The 17,707-nt window shown below is 32.3% G+C and overlaps 1 protein-coding gene across 2 annotated transcripts in view; it reads right to left on the minus strand.

Moving 5' to 3' along the window:
• Positions 1–12,982, minus strand: part of LOC105320642 (G-protein coupled receptor 54) — a 35,524-nt gene extending 22,542 nt beyond the window's left edge. Inside the window, exon 1 of one of the 2 annotated variants that reach the window (XM_011418654.4) lies at positions 12,130–12,982. In XM_011418654.4, coding sequence (XP_011416956.3) covers positions 12,130–12,438 — 309 coding nt within the window. In that variant the 5' untranslated portion in view covers positions 12,439–12,982. The remainder of the gene's footprint in view (positions 1–12,129) is intronic. The other variant, XM_011418655.4, reaches the window with a different exon arrangement.
• Between the last annotated feature and the right edge of the window lie 4,725 nt (positions 12,983–17,707).

Below are 17,707 nucleotides of genomic sequence, written 5' to 3' on the forward strand. Positions count from 1 at the left end.
TGTCATTTATGTTTTGAAGGAATGTTAATGTCAATTCTACGAATTTCGTAATTATATTATTTACGTCAACTGTTAACTGAAGATTTATCACCATTCACTGAGACAGTGAAAAACAAAATTAATATATTAGGTATCATATCAACTGATAAAATGAAAGTAGCAAACACCATATAATATCATACTCAATACCTTTGCTTTACAATCTTTCATTATCTGTCGATGTTATGACAGAGTGCCGTGGGCATTCATACCCATGGTTTAATCGAATCTTAAATTAATTTTTTGATATATATTTTTTCAATAATGACTGAAATCGTTTCATTGCTAAAGAAAAGCCATTGAAACAAAATTCACTATATATATACAGTGTACTACTTAAAATTGCATGCCTACTAAATCAAAATGACTCGTGGATTTTGGGATAAAAGATAAACTTAAGAGCAGTTCCCCTAAAGAGGTTGACATTATTATAATGTATGCTCATCTATGAAGAGCTACAATATGAGGATAAATAAAATATTGACATGATATTAAAAAAAACAAACCGTGGTAGTCATAGATTGACGTACATGTAAATATAATTATCAAAACGACATTACATAAAAAAATACCTGTTATACAAGCGGATGACTGGTTGTTAATTAAATTAACAAATAAACGTCATATACATACATCTGCAAATCATCCTCATCTGCAAACTTGTTTTTTTTTTCGCCGTCAGTCTTTCGTAGCCAATAAACTGACTCGACAAATAAATTAAATTAACTTAAACGTCTGGATAAAAAGGATGTTTAACGTGGCTTCGCCTACATGTACCTACAGTTACCTCTGATTGTAATGCCCTTAAATGCTCTAGATCGAAATTATTGCGTTGTTCAGCAGTTCCTTATTGGTCAGTTTCTTTGTCCTCTCTATCTGTTCGCTCCTCTGCCCCCACCCACCCGACCATTCCTCACCCCATCCATCCCTCGTTGCAAACGTCCCTAGTACAGAAACTACATTACATTACCATTTACAGACTTTTGTTGTCAAAAAAAAATTAAACAAACGCATATTCTTTTGCCTCGGACTAGAATGTCTCGACGTCATTGGATGAATCGCGTCACGTGATTACCTTATAAATTTCTTTACACGGCGGGCGTCAAAATTTATACGGTAACATGGCGGACGTAACGTTATTTGAGCTGATTTTTTACACAAACGTCCAACGATACCTTTAATTTTTAAGCCCCAAAATATTTAGAGTGACCCCCACCCCTTTTCCCGTGACGTAATAAAACGATCCTATATACAATGGCATCCAGATTTGCACAGACGACTGACGAGAAAGGTACAAAATTAGATTAAGCCTATGAATTTAATTGTTATATATTTATCTTTAGTTGTTTACATATCAAACTTTAGGTCCTCGACAAAACACAACACTTATTATGTTTGTTACTGACTGTTTATAGAAATTTGAGGGGTCGGTAAAGTCCATAGAAGGCGAGGCGGAGTAACAAACCTAATAAATAATATTTTACCCCCCCCCCCCCCTTATTCCGCCCTTCCTTTTTTGTTTTAACGACATAGGATTTATATTAATAATAATTTGTAATATACTATCTGTCCATTGCTTCCTTTTCGTTAAAAAAAATTTATAAACACCCCCCTCTTCCTAAAAAAAATTTAAGAAGGTCCTTGTATTAATGTGAACAAAATGTGAATAAAAACGTTAACATCCTTGTAATGTGAATAAAAAACACCAGTATTTCTTTTCCCACGAAGAAACAGTTACTAGTTATTACCAACACATACTTGTACATATATAATAATGCTAATTGATATACAACTGTACATTAAAATATATACCAGGTACTTCTGTATTTCGCTAGACATGCGTTTCGAGATTATACCAAGAATTAACCAAGAAACAAGTTCTTAATCCTTCTAGTTTTGCTATTTTGTAGCATCATTAGCCAATTCTTTGTTGAAATTATATGAAATTTACAGGTAATACACAAATAATGCAGTATGATTCTATCGAAATCAATAATACACCTTTAGGAAATCAAAGTACTGAAGTACTGACAGGAGTTGGTTTTTTCGATTATCATTTATTTTAAAATCAGCGATATGTGATTTTGCATGGCAAGTAGTATCAGTAATCAAAATATTTCTGAGAAATTGTATGGATCCAGGCAAGATTGAACTCTAGTTTTGTTCAACCAAACGCTCGACTGTCTCCGTTTATCTCCGACAAGTAAGAGAGACTCTGTTTTGTCGGATATTAACGGAGACATCCGAGCGTCTGGTTGAACGAGACTAGTACATTGAAGTCTAGCGTATGAATACATACGACTTAAAAAAATATCAAAACTATTTGTACCATTTAAAATCTTACTATTTTCATGGTATTAATAAATAAGTTTTCTTGAAAAACAATGCTTCAGAATACATTGCATCTGAATTTATCGATTATTTTTCAAAAACTAAGTGTTGTCACCGGTATTGATTTGTGCTTAGGTCCAAACACTGTTTCACTTTCGGTTTGCCCGAGTAAGTGCATAGGAAAGTTGATTAAAATCAACTCCCAAAAACTCATTATTTCTATCTCTTTATACATTAATTTAGAACTTCATTAGATGGCTCTCTCAGGGAATTCAAATCCGATGAATTTTAAACAAAGGTAAACATTTATATGTATATATAGTAAAAATAAATTTAAAAAAAAACTCCTACAGAGCAAATCCCCTCGATCCCAAGATAATACTTATATACACTGCAGAAAATAAAAACTTTAATTGGGAAAGATATTCATTTTGGGATATTTAATGCATGTATGTTTAAATCAAGATTCATATATTTGTGTCAGGTGAGACACATTTAAACAATAGGTGATATATAATCTTTAAAAAAGGACATAATTACTAGAATGTGGATTTTTGTCTAGGACTTATGCCTTAGACAGCTGCAAAAATGCCATATTGTTGCTAGCATAATTATGATACCATTACTAAAGGTGGTAATGTGTCTTCTCGCTGCCAGATTCATAGATGATCAGAGAAATAATAACACTTTTGAATTTCCAATGAAAGAACTCAGTTAAAAGTGATAATGGAACTTAAGTCCTTCATCCCTTTTGCAGACGGAGGATTTTGAAATCAGTGTTTAAGTTCAAGCTGGTCAGGTTAATATTAAGTTCAAAGTTTTTATATAAATCTTATGAAATCAAATCACGAGTTTAATGTACAGTCAGATATTGAAAATTTAGTTCATTTGTCATTACAATAAACACATCATTACAGCATATAACTTGACCTAAGACAGAGTTGAATCGAATATTGAAGATTAAGTTCATTTCTCATTACAATAAACACATCATTACAGCATATAACTTGACATAAGACAGAGTTGAGTCAGATATTGAAGAATTATTTCATTTGTCATTTCAATAAACACATCTTTACAGCATATTTAACTTGACCTAAGACAGATATGACAAAATGCCGTCTTGGGTGATTCATGTTGGTATGAAAGAAGTAAGCATTACAGTGAGAAAAAAAATCATAACCCGTGTAAACTGGGTTAAAGGTTTATTACCACCCCCCCCCCTCTCTCTCTCTCTCTCTCTCTCTCTCTCTCTCTCTCTCTTCGCCACAAAAAGCATTTTAGCATTCACTTTTTCTCTAAAGTATTAAAGTAATTAATCAAATGAATTGAGTAAAACAACAAGTAAGTAAATCATCATAATCGGCCATCAGAACGTCACAAAGACAGAAGAGCCAATTCTTTCGTATCAATTAGTACATTGTAGTTACTACAACTATACATGTACATGTATTCGACATCAATCAGAATATTCCGCGCTTTAATGTAACATTAGCTAAAACGTTTCATCTATACCGGGATAACCCCCCTTTCTTTAATGAACCCCTAAAATATGTAAAAAGAGACACAATTTCACAAACATTTTAGTTCTTAATAATGGCCTTAGAAACGATGCTATCAATTGCACTGGAAACTTGGCAAAAAGCAAAACAAATATATATATATATATATATATATATATATATATATATATATATATATATATATATATATATATATATATATATATATAATGTATATTCCCAATGTTTAAAAGTATGTATGAAATTGAAATTGTCCTAAATACATTTATATACAATTTTAGAATCTGGGTGTTAAGTCATTTCCTGTGGTTTATTAATATGATTGTAGCAATTAATTTCTCTAAGTGTCCCGTTAATTCACCTCTAAGCGGTTGATTCCCGAGCAATATCCTCAATACATCCAACAGCAGACCAAATACTAATTAATGTATGTCGGTAAATTCTTTGCATTGTATTTGGCATATATGTCTTGTAATATTAATCCTGTTGATTTACCAAGTTTCTAGGTTTGATAAATGAATGACTTAGGGAAAAAATATGGTTTTTTTTGTTGTTGAAATTCGATATAAATATGATTCAAGTAAAGCATTTTTAAATACATCTTTATCTAGTTCATTCTTCTTAATATTAAAAGACTATTAATATAGAATCAATGAATACTTTGTGAAATAATCATTTGAACTTAACTTGTATGTTAGTTATCTTAGCACAGATCTTTATGCGAAGTTGATTGTTTTCGTTGAACAATTATCTCACACAACCACCAAATGTGAAATTTATTTGATCCAAAATTACCAATATTTTAACTGTCAGATGGCATTCTGCAATGCATGGAGTTGATACATTGTGTGAAATGAAACCAGCAATTTAAATTTAAAAAAAAATCAATAGCTACATGTAATATAGAGGGTTTTAATAAACAAGAAACAAACAAGAGGTTGACCTTTGAACTTTATATAATATTGATATTTTTTTATTGTTTGTGTAAAGTTGATGCCTACAAAGGTATTCATCTAAAATAAAAATAAATGAACTAAATGGGATTCGGCCCTGTATTATAATTATGTATTTTATACATGCTGACAAACAACGTTTCTTTTAATCACTTTAACAAAAAGCTTCTACTCTTCAATAGTGCTGTATTTTATTCCCTTTCATGTCTTGTCCTTTAAAGAACCATCGTGTCGTTAGGACGAGGTCTGAATCGTGTTCCAGATTCTTAATTAGCATTATCAATTCCTTCCATTCTCCATTCTCATCTCATTACCGAAATCGGCGAACATAATGACCACAATTTATATTCTTTTTCTACATATCTATGATCTTTGAGTGATGAGACACATTACAACAATAGGTGATACATAATCTTAAAAAAAGGACATAATTACTAGAATGTGGATTTTTGTCTTGGACTTAAGTCTTAGACAGCTGCAAAAATGCCATATTGTTGCTAGCATAATTATCCGACAACATTTATTCTATTCTGTAAAATGATACCATTACCAAAGGTGGTAATGTGTCTTCTCGTTGCCAGATTCGAATTCATAGACGATCAGAGAAATAATAACAGTTTTAAATTTCCAGTGAAAGAACTCAGTTAAAAGTGATAATGGAACTTAAGTCCTTCATCCCTTTTGCAGACGGAGGTTTTTGAAATCAGTGTTTAAGTTCAAGCAGGTCAGGGGCTATAATTTAAATTGATATTATGGCTAATTACCGCTTTTATACCGTTAACAAACTATTAGGAGTAATTATTAGATACACAAGGAAGCCAAAAAATGTAAAATGTCGTATACTTTAGAAACATGCGATATGTCCTTTAAGTTCAAAGTTTTTATATAAATCTTATGAAATCACGAGTTTAATGTACAGTCAGATATTGAAGATTTAGTTCATTTGTCATTACAATAAACACATCATTACAGCATATAACTTGACCTTAGACGGAGTTGAGTCATATATTGAAGATTTAGCTCATTTGTCATTTCAATAAACACATCTTTACTACAGCATATTAACTTGACATAAGACAGAGTTGAGTCAGATATTGAAGAATTATTTCATTTGTCATTTCAATAAACACATCTTTACAGCATATTAACTTGACCTAAGACAGAGATGACAAAATACCGTCTTGGGTGATTCATGTTGGTATGAAAGAAGTAAGCATTACAGTGAGAAAAAAAAATCATAACCCGTGTAAACTGGTTTAAAGGTTTATTACCACCCCTCTCTCTCTCTCTCTCTCTTTCTCTCTCTCTCTCTCTATCTCTTCGCCACAAAAAGCATTTTAGCATTCACTTTTTCTCTAAAGTATTAAAGTAATTAATCAAATGAAGTGAGTAAAACAACAAGTAAGTAAATCATCATAATCGGCCATCAGAACGTCACAAAGACAGAAGAGCCATTTCTTTCGTATCAATTAGTACATTGTAGTTACTACAACTATACATGTACATGTATTCGACATCAATCAGGATATTCCGCACTTTAATGTAACATTAGCTTAAACGTTTCATGATCACCTATAATGGAATAACCCCCCTTTCTTTAATGAACCCCTAAAATATGTAACAAGAGACACAATTTCACAAACATTTTTGTTTTTAATAATTGCCTTAGAAACGATGCTATCAATTGCACTGGAAACTTGGCAAAAAGCAAAACAAATATTTTTATACCAAGTTTACCAAGTTTCTAGGTTTGATAAATGAATGACTTAGGGAAAAAAATATGGTTTTTTGTTGTTGAAGTTCGATATAAATATGATTCAAGTAAAGCATTTTTAAATACATCTTTATCTACTTCATTCTTCTTAATATTAAAAGACTATTGATATAGAATCAACGAATACTTTTTGAAATAATCATTTGAACTTAACTTGTATGTTAGTTAACTTAGCACAGATCTTTATGCGAAGTTGATTGTTTTCGTTGAACAATTATCTCACACAACCACCAAATGTGAAATTTATGTGATCCAAAATTATCAATATTTTAACTGTCATATGGCATTCTGCAATGCATGGAGTTGATACATTGTGTGAAATGAAACCAGCAATTTAAATTTAAGGTCAGACGACACTTTCCTCAATTTTATATAACTTTTTCCAGGAATTTGTTTTTGATTTACTACTACTTTAAGAAGCTTTCTTGCAAAAAATTAGGATACCTTACCAGGAATTTCTGAAAAATACTAGAGTTTGGAATTTCCTTTATAATCTTCTTGAAAATACACTTGAATTGCTGATATAAGAATTATTATATATTGATATATACAGCCGGAGATGGTGTTTGAACTCACGACCCATGGAACCTACAGTTCTAGCAGTGTGCGGCCACCGCTCTAACCACTCGGCCATATAGGTTTACAATTGCAAAAAAAAAATAAAAAAATTCTAAATCATTTTAAAAATGATTGTAAATAATAATTTTTATTGGAACTCTTTATTACGAGGAGATACAAAAAAGATGCTCCAGGAACCTGTCGTCTGACCTTAAAAAAAAAATCAATAGCTACATGTAAATATGAGGGTTTTTAATAAACAAGAAACAAACAAGAGGTTGACCTTTGAACTTTATATAATATTGATATTTTTTTTATTGTTTATGTAAAGTTGATGCCTACAAAGGTATCCATCTAAAGATAAATGAACTAAATGGGATTCGGCCCTGTATAATTATAATTATGTATTTTATACATGCTGACAAACAACGTTTCTTTTAATCACTTTAACAAAAAGCTTCTACTCTTCAATAGTGCTGTATTTTATCCCCTTTCATGTCTTGTCCTTTAAAGAACCATCGTGTCGTTAGGACGAGGTCTGAATCGTGTTCCAGATTCTTAATTAGCATTATCAATTCCTTCCATTCTCCATTCTCATCTCATTACCGAAATCGGCGAACATAATGACCACAATTTATATTCTTTTTCTACATATCTATGATCTTTGAGTGATGCAACTTGTTTTTTTATGGTAAAAAAAACAATATAATTAACATTTCTTCGAAGATTTCGTCCTTTGATAAATATCATTGGTTCACACAACACGTGCAAATTAAAGTTTAAATAACATGTTTTTTTTTTATATTTCTTAATAAAAGTTATATTTACTTGCCGATTTATTTACGAAATAATTAAATCGATTAAGAATGTAATTAAGACACACTGATTTACGGCACGAGATTTAATTGGCAGGAGGGGGGAATAGCAAATGGACGCAAATCACCTTCGACAAAGATGATATCAACGAACATATCTCAAAAATTAAAATGATCTGGCAGACAAAGACGTTGAATAACAGTTCATTATACTCTTCAACAGGAACCGAAACACAAGTAAAGATATCACTCCATTATGTAAGACATAGTAGTCTGTACAAGGTGGATATCTACATGACAAAGTTTAAAACAAACCGATTGCCGTAATTACGGCAAAGACGTTAGATTATCATTCAGTTTAAACAATAAGTATTTAGTAATTTTCATTATACGTGTATATTAATGCAGTAACAGCTAGTGCACAACGGATTGAGAAACAAGCCCAAAGGCTTATGCTATCATCCTTTTACATGTAAGCATTATCAGCTGCAATTCTTCAAGTCGAAAATTTTTATTTTGAAATTGTACATAAGTCTAAAATTAAAATAGATTACGGATTATAAACAAGAGAGTTCGCTTTCATACCATTTGAAAGCCTTACACGTATTTCAACTCCTTTTTCAAAAATTGAACCTAAATAAGATTTTTCTCAAAAGCAGGCATTTTTATTGTTTAATTTGAAACGAAATGTGTTTATGATTTTGATAACATGCAAGCTACTATTACGTGTATGTCTAGAAAAAAGCATTAAGATAGAGAATTGCAGCATGTTCTTCCAATTTATTATAATTAGACTTGTAAATCAACCCCTCTGCCATAATCTTTATATGTACAAGCCGTTGCGTTAAGCCTATCTTTGAAGAGCGGAATTAGTCCGAATTACTAGTCTAATTTTAATTATACTGTTTCTTTAAATTTCAGAAAACATCGAAAGGAACCTCAAATAGAATATTAAACATATTAAATTTTATAATATCACAGTTTTAAAATAGAAACATAAATATGCAAACAGTAAGCAAAAATTAGAATGAATATTTTTGCAGTTAACCTGAAAAGAAGGTGTTGGGTAATACCGGTATATAAAGTTTGATAATCATAACCAATGGTATATGGATGTTTACCAGAAACGAGATTAAATTGAATGCCATACTGCGAGGTTGCATCCAGTTTTCATATATAGATTTAACCACATTGGCCAACGACTGCAACACGAAACAGCTCTATCTAATGATTAACTATCTGCTTAAACTTGAATCACACGTACCGGAAGTGGTGGCTCTTGACAAACAATGGTACGGATTGCTTTGCACCACCAAATGAATTTTGTTCCGTTATGTGAGCTGTGCTTAAGATTATTTTTATTATTAAATATTTAGCCGTACTGCTGGTCTTGATTGTTGTTCATGATACACAATCAAGCTGCTTTCGTACACTGATAAGATTTGACAGGAGAGAGAGAAAGAGAGAGAGAGAGAGAGAGAGAGAGAGAGAGAGAGAGAGAGAGAGAGAGAGAGAGAGAGAGTACTCCTTTTTTCCAAAGTAGGAGACCTTAAATAAAGAATCTTTCGTTTCCACAATTTCAGTTCGACGCTTTCAATTAAAATTTAGATACAGTATTAAATGCATGTCTTATAAAATAGCAACACTTTACACGTGTATGCATATCGAAAAAAAAAAAACAGCAGAGCTCTGAAAGCGTGCAACTGAAAGGTCAACTGTACAAAAAATTGAAAACGTTATATCTTTCCAACTGATTAAAAACTAGGTAAGAATATGTTAACTCCACGAACTTCGAACTAATAAGTTATGAAAAGTCAACCTCTCTTACTTTATTCTAAGAACCGAAAAGTTCTTAATCTCTTAAAAACAAAAAAGCATACAGTTGCAAACTTTGAAAACTGAAAAGATTATCTATTAGACCGAGCGCATTAGTGAGCTATCTGTGAGAAGATTATAAGACGACTGCAAAAACAGTCTATGGATAGAAAGAGCACTTGTACAAAAGCACTTGTTGTTTTCTGGTACATGTAACAGCAGCATTTGATTTATTTCATAACATCAAGTGTTTTCATGTTGTGATAAATGCACCGAAATAAACACAGCATGAAGCCGATGCTGTCGGTACTTGCATAAGGTCTTGGCACAGATGACATTATTACAGCAAAGACAAGGAAAATTATAATAATATTCATATTATAAAATTTTAAAGACATCTCAAACTCTAACAGAGAAATACATCATACTCTCTGAAGATCCAATTTACTGTTTATTCAGTCATGTAATTAAAATGTGTCATTAGATACAGTCATGTAATTGAAAAATGTCAATAGATACAGTCATGTAATTAATAGATGTCATTTTTTCATAACTATTTCCATAATATTTATCCGCATCACATAACTTTTTTTTTATTTCTATCTACATCATCATCATCATCATCATTATCTGACGCAGCAATACTTTTCACATTTTTCGTATGTTTGTTTTGTAATTAGTTTCAGCTTTATATTCTGCTTTTTTGACTAAATCACTCAATGTTAAAGCTATTCTTGGAAAATTTACAATATTTTCGTTTACATACTCCTATCTCGCATTTCCATCTCTGTTCAAGTCAAGGGTTTTGAGAGTTTTCTTTTCTTGTTCTTGAAATCTTTTTCATGTAATGTGATGACTGACGTTTAGCATAATTGTAAGACAGCTTTTAATTTTTACTATTACATTTTTGTTTTCAATTTAGATTTAACCTTTAACTTTCATGAAGAGCTCATCAAATCTTTTGACATGTTCACTTGCAAATTTTGTAATTACTGACACCTTGTAAATTCAAAATGTATACTCTGTAACATGACACTCTATATCTAGATCACATTAAAAACTCTATATCTAGGTCACTTATTCGTACCCCCCCCCCTCCCACACACACACACATTCAAAACCTTGAAACCCACGGAATAGTAAACAACGTGTTCATCTTTTGCTTTGTTACAACATTTCCCATATTTTGTTGTTGAAACACTGAAAAATTACAATCGACAACCAAGCAATTTTGGTATTGAGTTTGTTTTTAATTTATACCATGTGTCACTTAATTTTAAATGAAGTAAATATATCTAGACAATGTATGCATAGTGAGGGAGGAAGAATATGGGCTTGAGAATTATTACGTAGACAAATTATTTTCGTTCACAATTTGCTAACACACACAAATAAAACCAGTGAGCGACGCTGTGTATGTAACCATTTGATACGTACATATAACTATGATAGCACTGCATCAAGCTGACGCTGTTTTATGAACATTCTATTTTTAAAAATTTTTGGAGTAGATTTAATATATATCATGACATACCACAATTACTATTATACCATTTCGTATAGAAACACATTTCTTATTACGCCTTTGCTTAAAAGCATCAATCGATTGACACTCGATCTGTCATCAATTCAATCAGGCGCTTTAAATTGCTTGTATTATTTTTGCTAAAGGCAGGGAAAAGGCTGGGAATCAGAATGAAATATTTCCTCGGCTTTTATTTGCTACACACATGAAAAAAAATTCCGAAGGCTAATCAATTGTAATGAGTCGTGGCCTGTGTCAGGCGGCACGTATTGTAGCAGTTTATTTTTTGATCCGACGCCTGCTTTTCTTCAAATTGGGGAAAACCAAACTGTTAAAGCTACATTTACCAAAATTAAAGATGCATAATAATATTTCAAACTTGAAATAGATTTCACATATAAAAAAAACCCACCTAAAACCAATGATTCAATTAGGACTCGTTGAAATTAACACCCAGAACAATAAACAACTATAATTAATAGCTAGGAAAAGCCTAATCAACTTTCACAGCAACCTTTGATTTTTTAATGGGAACCATGGGGGGTTTGTGTCCATTTGACGGTGTTTTTGATGCGGTCAAACAACAAAGGAGGGTTAGCGGTCCACAAATTAACCACCATATCTAATCTACTCTAAATTTTAGGATATTATTTCTTGAGTTGTAAACTAATATAAAAAAAACATCTTTATACAAAGCTCTTTTTTTAAGGAGATTCAAAAAGTCTTCAAAATGGCCTCGACCATCGAGCCTTCTTAATCTAACAAGAGTTTAATTGATGGACAGCTGTATACTTACATAAATCATATAGTTGCTGATTTTGCACATCGCGTCTCCAAAGATCCATTCCTCGACAGCAAAAGCGACTGTAGTAATAGGAATCACGATTATCAAATATGTTAGATCCGCCAGCGCCAAGTTGATCACATACACGTTCGTTGGGGATGTTTCACCGTTTCTACCCAAGGTATAAATCACAAGTCCATTTCCAACAGACCCAATGATCACAAGAAGACCCCAGGTAAGTGGGATAATAAACGCAAGTTCAGGTATGTAAGCTGAATAAGCCGCAGATGTCCCGTTTGCTGCAACCAATGACGAATTCATGTTTAGATTTTTTTATTTCCCCCTTTTTATACCATACCGTGTAGCAACTAAAGCTTAACAGAGCTTTACAAAACACTCCATCGTCCACTTGTTTTATTAGATGTCATCTGCTGATATTGTTGCATGCACATCTCCTATAATTCTTCGCGTCGTCGGCTAAGGCATATATTTACCCCCAACGCGCCGCGAATTAACAAACAGAATGAAAAAGCACATCAATACTTGTATCTTTTCTCTTTCTCTTTTCTCTGCGACTTCTTCTGTTTGCAATTTTAATAATATTGGATAAACTTGATTAATGACACAATAGAAGAGATTTTTTTCCCTCGAAGACCTTATAAATCCTACTCTACTTTTAATTGCAAGCCAACATTGCAAACACTCTGGAAATGTATCTAGTCATCCAATATATTACGATTTAAGTCGTGGCTTTTGCGCCCCCGTGCAAAGAAATCTGCTAACAAATTCGCGCTGATAGCTTGACAGGCAGAAGCAAACGTGATGCGATTCTCGAGCTCCTTTATAACTGCCTCTCAAAAATCAATGTTCTTTGATGAGTATATCTCCGTTTCTGTTGTGACGTCACACCAGTGCCACCTCCTATCGAAGGAACTGCTGCGAATGAACGCTACAGAATTCAAACATTGTAAATTTGATTGATAGTTACACAGCGAGAGCAAAACTTATATTAGCAAGAAAAACATTAATCGTTTTACAATGTTTGTCGTGATGATATACAAAGGATTTGGATATTGAAGAAAATTAATTTTATATAATACATGCCACCACAAAGGACATGCAGAAAAGCTGGCAAACAAGAAAGCGTTCATTTAGTTACACTGTCGCCGTGCTTATTTTACCTACAGAAAGCTGTAACAAAATCGTGTATTTGTACACTCCAGGTTGCAACATAATAAGCTTTAGATTATATAAATTTAAAAGTTATAGTAAGCATGAGTAAAGACAAATACAACGCTTTTTAACAACTTTACTATAATTATTAGGTTCAACATTTGAAAAATGCAACGAGAGAGAAACGTACTTAAGTTAGCAATCACAGGTTGAAGCTCTGCTATTCAGTTAACTGAATGATAACTGAATGGTCTAGAAAGACGACTGAATGGCACAGATATGCCATTCAGTCACATTTCAGTTACCTATCAGTCACTTTTCAATTCACTGAATGGCAAAGATCCATCCTGTGAATCTTTTCACATTTTCATTCAAGAGTGTCATTTGCTCTGTTTAAATTATATAAATGAATATGTACACAATAATATGGATTGATTTTGCTAAGCATACGTACCATATAGACTGGACAGACGTGTACATGTACATGTATAATTATGATTCTTACGTTTTTCATCTTTACATGTATTATAACGAATGATTAGGAAATCCCATTTCTTAATCGTTTTGGGCTTTCAGTAGTCCATTTGTTGTCAACTTGCTTAATCAACTGCAAAACGATAAAAATGTGTGTGATATGAGCTATTACACTATGGTTGGCAGTATCTCGAGGGATTTAGACTTTAGTCAATATTGTAAAGTAAACCCTTAATTATAACCCTTATCTATTTATCAGAAACTGGCTGTTGGAATAGTTAATCATGCAAGTGGATAATCGCTGATGGAATCTGAAAATATTTGTGTATTTTTCTGTAAAAAGCAGTGTTTAGGTCACTTGCTTCTTAGATTCTATACACAGGAACATGTATTTATTTTTAAACCTTTCCCAAAACATTCCGTTTATCAAAATATAACGTGGATATTATCACGAATTAATATTTTGTTTCAAACATGATAATTGATAAATTGCGTAAATTGTCTGGAAAGTCCATTAACAATGACTCTCTGTCTAATCATTGTAAGTTTTTTTTAATTTTATCTCCTGTCTTGGTATAATTTATAATGATAATAAATTAAAAATAATAAATTAAAAATAATAAATTAAATGCAGTCTGCAATTTAAAGTCGTTATCTGATGTCACAAATATCCCCATGACTACAGTAAATGACATTCTACTGTATAGACCTACTAGAGTAAAAGAATGGTTTATGCTTTAAAGGCAAGCAAGGTGAAAAAAATGATTCATTCATGAATCACGGGTTTAAATTACAAATTACTAGTAATTTTGTATTATAAACGATTCCTGTCACAAATGTCGAGATATCCCAGCATACATTGTTCATTCATAGCAATCACCATTGCTTTCTGTATTGAATGATGCTAATTTCTAGTCAATAAAAACATGGATTTTTTTTTTGCACGGAACGACCCGTTTATTACATGTTTTAAAAGCAAAACAAACTAGAAAAGTCGATCTGAATTTTATCATAAATATCATAATTACAAAATAGCTTTCACAGAATCTAGATAATTGTTAATCGATTACACGAAATTCTACTATTCCAATGTGATGTGTACTCCAAAAAATGGTAATAATAAAAAAAAATAAAAATAACAAAATATTGACTTGACAAAGCGGTGATTTCTGCTTTACGCAGCTCTGTGAGACTGTTACATGAGCTCTACTTCGGGTCTATCAATGCTTCGAGACAAATCAAGATTAATGAAATCGGTATTTGGTTGTGCCTCTTTGTGACACTAATTTATAAGATCCCTGATGGCAGAGTGTATGACCAAATCAGTTTGTCGTCAGCCATTTTTCATCCTTTCATTATATTTACAATAAGGCTCTCTAAATAATCCGTTTTGTCCACTTGTCCGTGTTCTTAGACCCATCATTAGCTACAAGAGGTACAATTCTTATCACATTATTTTTTTCTCTTTTCAACAGCGTTTTTGTATTTAGAAATGTTGTATGGCTTTTTGCGGGTGCTTTCTCATAATGTTATATTTGAATTTTATGAGAAAGGTTCAGAGAATTGGTTAACAAGCTAAAGAAGTAATAAAGATAAAGTATTTGCATTTGATGAGAAAACTGAACGGATAAAGAAGCTAAAGCGTGTACTGGTCTCAAAGACAAATTGTCTATCAACGGGAAAAAGAATGCATCAAATCATATCACTTAAACATATGTTCTCTTAAATTCTGGTATTATTAAAATTGGAAACAGCGAAAAGCAATTGGGAAAAACAATTTTATAGTTTCTACATCCATTGTTAATTTGCAAGTAGGATCTCTATCCTTACAGAAAGTTGTAACAATTAAAGAGGAATGATACAAAAGATTAAGTTGAAAGAAAGAAGGACGTAGTTCAGCAGTAAGGCAATGTTATGCATTTTCAGAGCGTGCACTATTTCTAGGTCACCCGAGTTACTCAGTTGACCTACTGCAATTGGTCTTCGTCTGTCGTCGTGCGTCGTGCAATGTGCGTCGTTCACCTTGCAATAACAATTTTACATTTTTAACTTCTTCTGAAAAAAAAAACCTTGTAAGGCCAGTTACTAGCATATTTTGTGTGAAACGGGTCTTTGTTAAGAGGAATCAAAATTGTGAAATTCATGGTTCAACTACCACGGGGCGCCACTGGCGGGTTCAAATATTCAAAAAAGCCACATTGTTAAAAATCTCCTTCTCTACTTCAACACACGTGGGGGAAAAACTAAATGCATTGTAACTCTCTACCAAAATTGCGAAATTCATGCCCCCTGGGTCAGGGGTCAGGCCTTAGGGTGGGGCTAATATGGCAATATAGTAAAAGTGTATTAAATCTATAAAAAATCTCTTTCACTACTCCCATTTACATTTGAGAAAAACTAAATGCATGTCTATGATGTCAATGAAAACCTAAATTGGGAAATTCATGATCCTTCGGGTGGGATCAAATTTGCCATATAGTAAAAATACATTAAATCTTTTAAAAAAAATCTTCTTCTCTGCTACCATATAATTTAAGAAAAACGAAATGCATAGTCATGATGTCCATGGCGCCTTTAACCAAAGTTGGGAAACTCATGGTTCCTTGGTCACGGTTGTATTCCTTAGGGTGGGCCAATGTGGCCTCATAGTAAAATTTGGATGTTTTATTTTGTTCTTCTTTACAATAACAGTTATGGGAGATTAAATCAGGCATTTTTATTATGTTCGTAATGTTCTGATGTTAAAATGTAGATACTCATGACAGAAGGTGAGGCGGGGGGGGGGGGGTGTTAAATGTGACTATATTGAACATGTTTTTTTGTTTTGTTTTTTTAGAGGTAATAGCTTTTTGTTATCCATTAACAATTCTAACTTAATCCTGAAACTACATGGTATATTGTCACATTGTATTTTGCCTCATGCCGCAGTGCCCGTTGCTTAGAGACATGATGAACGGAAATGATGATCTAATTCATAAGTAATGTAAAAAAAAATGGTTGTGTACGGTAAAGGAATATACATGTACGTCTCAAATAACAAAAACCACAAAATTTCAGCTTGTTCATTAAAACGAAAAACACAGAACTTTTGCTACTAGATAAGAAAGTAACTATATCAATTTACGGCGTCAGAGAGAAATCAGACTAAATTCGTAGCATTCAAGCGACATGTAGATGTCAAGACAAATTGGCAACATGCATATAAAACAAACGGCATCTAAATGTTTGATAATTATCATGAAGACCACGTGAAATATAAGTTAACCCTTACGGGTATTAAAATAAAACAAAAATATGGACAATATAAAGAACAAACATTCTATATCGGCTTGGCGAGTCAAGAAACAAATTCAAAGTACACCCTAAAGGGTGGGAAGACAAATAGAACTAATGGTAAGTGGGTTGCTTTAACTGTTCTGAAATGTTTGAAATAAAGAAAACTTTGATTTGGTTTGTTCACGTAATGTTATAGTGTTAAGGTTGGTGGTTATTGCCTGTTTTATGGATGTATTGAGTTCCACATGCAATTTAAATTTCATGGATATGCCTTGGGGTTCGTCCATGTGCCCTTTAATTTGTACAGATGTTTCAGGATTATGCTTTTAGTAAAATGTTTGCTCTTTTCAGTTACGCTTTGAATGCCATTAGGCATAATGTTTTGGTCCTAAATACGTCATAAACGAACTACATAACACATATTGGTAAAGTTAATAGTCTCTCTCTCTCTCTCTCTTTCTCTCTCTCTCAAATTTTCTTCATCTCGATTTCATTTACTCCAGATGATTGACTAGTTTATTTTTTTAGTGCATTTTTGTTCGTTGACTATTTGAGTATCATTTTACTATTAATAAATTTACTTTCAAGTTTGGCCATTTCAATAAAATATGTGCATTATCCACGAAATCTCTTATATTATTAACACATCACATATTCACAAAGTTTA

The sequence above is a fragment of the Magallana gigas genome, chromosome 10 (genome assembly GCF_963853765.1).
Source record: "Magallana gigas chromosome 10, xbMagGiga1.1, whole genome shotgun sequence".
NCBI classification, from domain to species: domain Eukaryota; kingdom Metazoa; phylum Mollusca; class Bivalvia; order Ostreida; family Ostreidae; genus Magallana; species Magallana gigas.